Genomic DNA, 3,855 nt, shown 5'->3' with positions numbered 1-3,855 from the left:
AGGAGAGTCGAGAAAGAAGAGAGGAGAGAGAAGAGAGAGGGGAGGCAGAGAGAACACGTGTGCGATAAACTCGAATGGAGCCACGTCAGTCGAGGGATGCAGCCGACTGGTCCGTCCCGTCTCTCGAATATTTATTATCTATAAGACCTTTCCAGCTGACATAAACCTTCTTCCAGACCTTTTAACAACAGTAATTGCCTTCATACGTTCCACATTCGGAAATCACAGGGCAGAAGCACAAAGATATATGCAAAATTCTGAACTTATAGCAGCTTGATGGTAGATAATGTTTTTATAGGGGGCGTCCGCTCAACTTGTTTGTTCAAATCTGTTCTCTCCTGCTCAGATCAATCTCTTGCTGAGGGGACGCAACTGTCAAGAGCAATCGCCCAAAACCGCATGCAAAACTCTCTGTTGTTCTTTATTTTGATTCCATTCTACTGTTTTTCAATCTGATTTCGGCCCTAAAGCATCGAGATCTTGTTGAATAGCGCGATTTCGTGGCGACGATGAAATGGCAGCACATTTTCCGCCGGGATGTTGCAACGGTGAAGCGCGCGTTTGTGAGGAACCGATCGAGTGAAAGCTCGCATCTTCACAGGAATTCGCATCTGGGCCGAAGTTTAAATTCATTAAATACCTCGAATTTTCCATTTGTTGAGGGATTGGTCGTTACTGATCGAGGAGGGGAACGTTCTCGGATATTCCGAAGTTGCATGGTATGTCAATCCCTCAATTTGGTTTAACTTTATCCTATGTAACATCACAATCATATGACGTACACAGATTCTCTCTGTGATCTCATCCAAACTTCGTTGTCCGGGATCTATGATCTTAATTAACACGGGGCTAATAATTTTTTTCCAAATTTTTTACAGTTTGATATCTTACATTCATTTAAAACATCACGGCATTTCTCTGCCCATGGGTGGGTTGATCCGCCTGCTGGGGCTGTGGTTGAAGTGCCGTTAGCCCAAACTGGGGAGGGCATTGCAGAATGCGAGATACTCAAATGGTTCGTTCATGAGGTGAGATAAGCCTATTTATTTGAACAAGTTGTGTTTACGATGCTTGGTTTTGATCCGTCCTTATAAATTCAATTCCACTTTTTGATTCAGATTGCCTTCAGTTTTTAATATGCATCTGTTGGAGATGGATTATTTTGTTTAAGGGTTTTTCTGCCATAGATTTGAAAATTTATCCCTTCTTAATTTATCATTTCTGCAGCTCTTCAGTAACAAAAGAAAAAATGTTGAGAATGACATTAGGCAGTATCATAAAGATACTTCATGTTTCTCTGATTGCTGCATAAAAATTAAGTTTTCGTAAGTTTATGCCTATGAAATCAGTCTCGGGATGATCTAATAGCATGAATTTTAAATTTTCAGGGAGAAGATGTGGATGAATTCCAGAGCCTTTGTGAAATACAGAGTGACAAAGCAACAATGGAAATTACCAGCCGTTATAAGGGGAAAATACAACAGATATTATTTTCTCCCGGAGATACAGTGAAGGTTGTCACTGAGACCTATGACAACTGATTTTCGAGTGCCTTGAATGCAATTTATCACCATTTTCTCTTATAATCATAAGTAAGAGAGAGAAAAGTTTTTTCTAGAGTAATAATTGTGATGATGATGATGATGATGATATAATAATTTAGCCGGTGATGTTAAGGACTCTAGATGACCATTTTTTCTTAACTTTAGGTCGGAGAAACTTTATTGAAGATTCTGGTTGAAGAAAACGAGGCAGATGATAAAACATTGGAGAGTCTTGATGCATTTGACGATTTAAACAGTCATGAGGGTGAACTGACGAATGCTTCACTTCTCAACAAAGAATCATACAGAGGTGTCAATTCAACTCCAGCAGTCCGGCATCTGGCAAAACATTATGGGTTAGATATTAATGACATCAAGGGAACTGGTAAAAATGGAAGAATTCTAAAAGAGGATGTTATCAACTTTGCAATTGGCAGAGGTGCTTTGCCAGAATCATCCAAAGAAGAAATAATTAATCGTGGGAAAAACGATGATAGGATGGATTTCGGTGACAAGGTCGTCCATCTCACGTAAGGGACGATTTTTCTTGCTTTTTAATCATTTGGTTAATTTTATTCTTGATTAAGATTGGTTGATTTTCAGGGGATTTCAGCGTGCCATGGTTAAGTCCATGACGAACGCTGTGAAAATTCCACACTTCCACTATCTTGAAGAAATCAACTTTGATGCCTTGGTCAAACTGAAAGAAACATTCAGAGATGAGAACAATGATCCAGAAATAAAGCACACTTATCTTCCATTTCTAATCAAGTCCCTCTCCTTAGCTCTGGGGAAGCACCCTCTATTAAACAGCTCGTTCCTTGAGGAATCAAATGAAATCATCCTTAAAGGTGATTACTCACATTTCTACTGTTTGTCTTGCATGTATTTTCCGTGACTAGGGTTCTTGATCGACAATGACGATGGACAGTGATGATGATTCATTATCATGATTGATATTTGCTTTCCAAGATCCATCATGGTCATCATCGTCGTCATGCATAAGCAGATGACCTGTTGTTATCTTCTGTTTTTTTCCGAAACCCATCATCATCATCCCTAAAATCTCATCATCATTTTCATCATCCATTTTGGGCTTGGACTAATGACGATGATGGTGACAAATCATCATCAACCAAAGGAAGATGGCAACGACGATGATGACATGATTCAATGCTTTATCTTACTTCTCTATCACCATCATCGTATTTTAGTTTCCAAAATCCATCCTAATCAACATCATCCCTGGGATATATCATTTCATCATCTTCATCACCCATCAGTCAATGACGATCATCATTCCTCCAAGTCACACATGGATGAGGATGATGAACTCATCATAGTCCGCCAACCTATTGCTGATAATTAAAAACTTGCTGATCACTCCGCCACACGGCATACTTATCTTATGTTTGGATCTTTAATTCATCTCAATCTATGGGAGTGATTTCAGGGTCGATTAACATCGGGGTAGCAGTGGCTACCCCTCATGGTTTGGCGGTGCCCAACATAAAAAAGGTTCAGTCTCTCTCAATTCTGGAGGTACTCTCTCTCTCTCTCTCTCTCTCTCTCTCTCTCTCCCTCTCAAACTAATCCTCGATAAATCAGTTAGACCTTTTGACGTGGAAACTCCAGACAGGAAATACCTCTCTCTCTCTCCCTCTCTCTCTTTCTTTCTCTCTTCAGAAATGATAGTTTAAGAAGAGTTGAGATGCCTATGAGCCCAATTGATGGAAGAAACCAATTTGATATTTTCATTAAGAAAAACCAGAACATGCAATAGCATCTCTTTCTGCATATATGTAACTATATCCACATCACATCCCATTTTTTTTAAAGATTATCCATTTCACTTCATCCAGTAGATAAATACAAGAACAAACGCTATCTCTATCTTTGCAAACTTGGCAAATTTATAGTTGATATCATTCTCTGTCTCATGTTTGGCAGATAACGAGAGAACTGATGAGACTGCAAAAATTGGCCGCGACGAACAAGCTGCACGCCGACGACATCGCCGGCGGAACGTTGACTCTGAGCAATATCGGATCCATTGGTGGGTCCTTCGGCTGCCCGCTAATAAACTCACCCGAGGTTGCCATCATCGCTCTCGGTCGGATCCGAAATCTCCCCCGCTTCGGGTCCGACGGGTCCGTCTCCTCCGCTGCCACTGCGAACGTAAGAACAGTTTAATTAATCTAATATCATCATGTTTACTAAGGTGAATTAATTCGAGGGTACGATTTTTAACAGGTCGTGATCGGGGCCGACCATCGCGTGATTGACGGTGCAGCGGTCGCCAGATTCTGCA

The 3,855-nt window shown here is 40.6% G+C and overlaps 1 protein-coding gene across 1 annotated transcript in view; it reads left to right on the top strand.

Moving 5' to 3' along the window:
• The first annotated feature begins 214 nt into the window (after window positions 1-214).
• BCE2 (2-oxoacid dehydrogenases acyltransferase family protein) overlaps window positions 215-3,855 on the top strand; it is a 3,796-nt gene continuing 155 nt past the window's right edge. Inside the window, exons 1-8 of the mRNA XM_078579674.1 lie at window positions 215-719; window positions 879-1,028; window positions 1,389-1,514; window positions 1,710-2,074; window positions 2,148-2,395; window positions 2,998-3,086; window positions 3,495-3,722; window positions 3,798-3,855. The exon at window positions 3,798-3,855 is cut by the window's right edge and continues 155 nt beyond it. Of these exons, the coding sequence (XP_078435800.1) occupies window positions 510-719; window positions 879-1,028; window positions 1,389-1,514; window positions 1,710-2,074; window positions 2,148-2,395; window positions 2,998-3,086; window positions 3,495-3,722; window positions 3,798-3,855 (1,474 nt within the window). The 5' untranslated portion in view covers window positions 215-509. The remainder of the gene's footprint in view (window positions 720-878; window positions 1,029-1,388; window positions 1,515-1,709; window positions 2,075-2,147; window positions 2,396-2,997; window positions 3,087-3,494; window positions 3,723-3,797) is intronic.

This window comes from Wolffia australiana, chromosome 8 (assembly GCF_029677425.1).
Source record: "Wolffia australiana isolate 7733 chromosome 8, ASM2967742v1".
Taxonomy (NCBI): domain Eukaryota; kingdom Viridiplantae; phylum Streptophyta; class Magnoliopsida; order Alismatales; family Araceae; genus Wolffia; species Wolffia australiana.
This window is presented reverse-complemented; position numbering and strand designations above follow the sequence as displayed.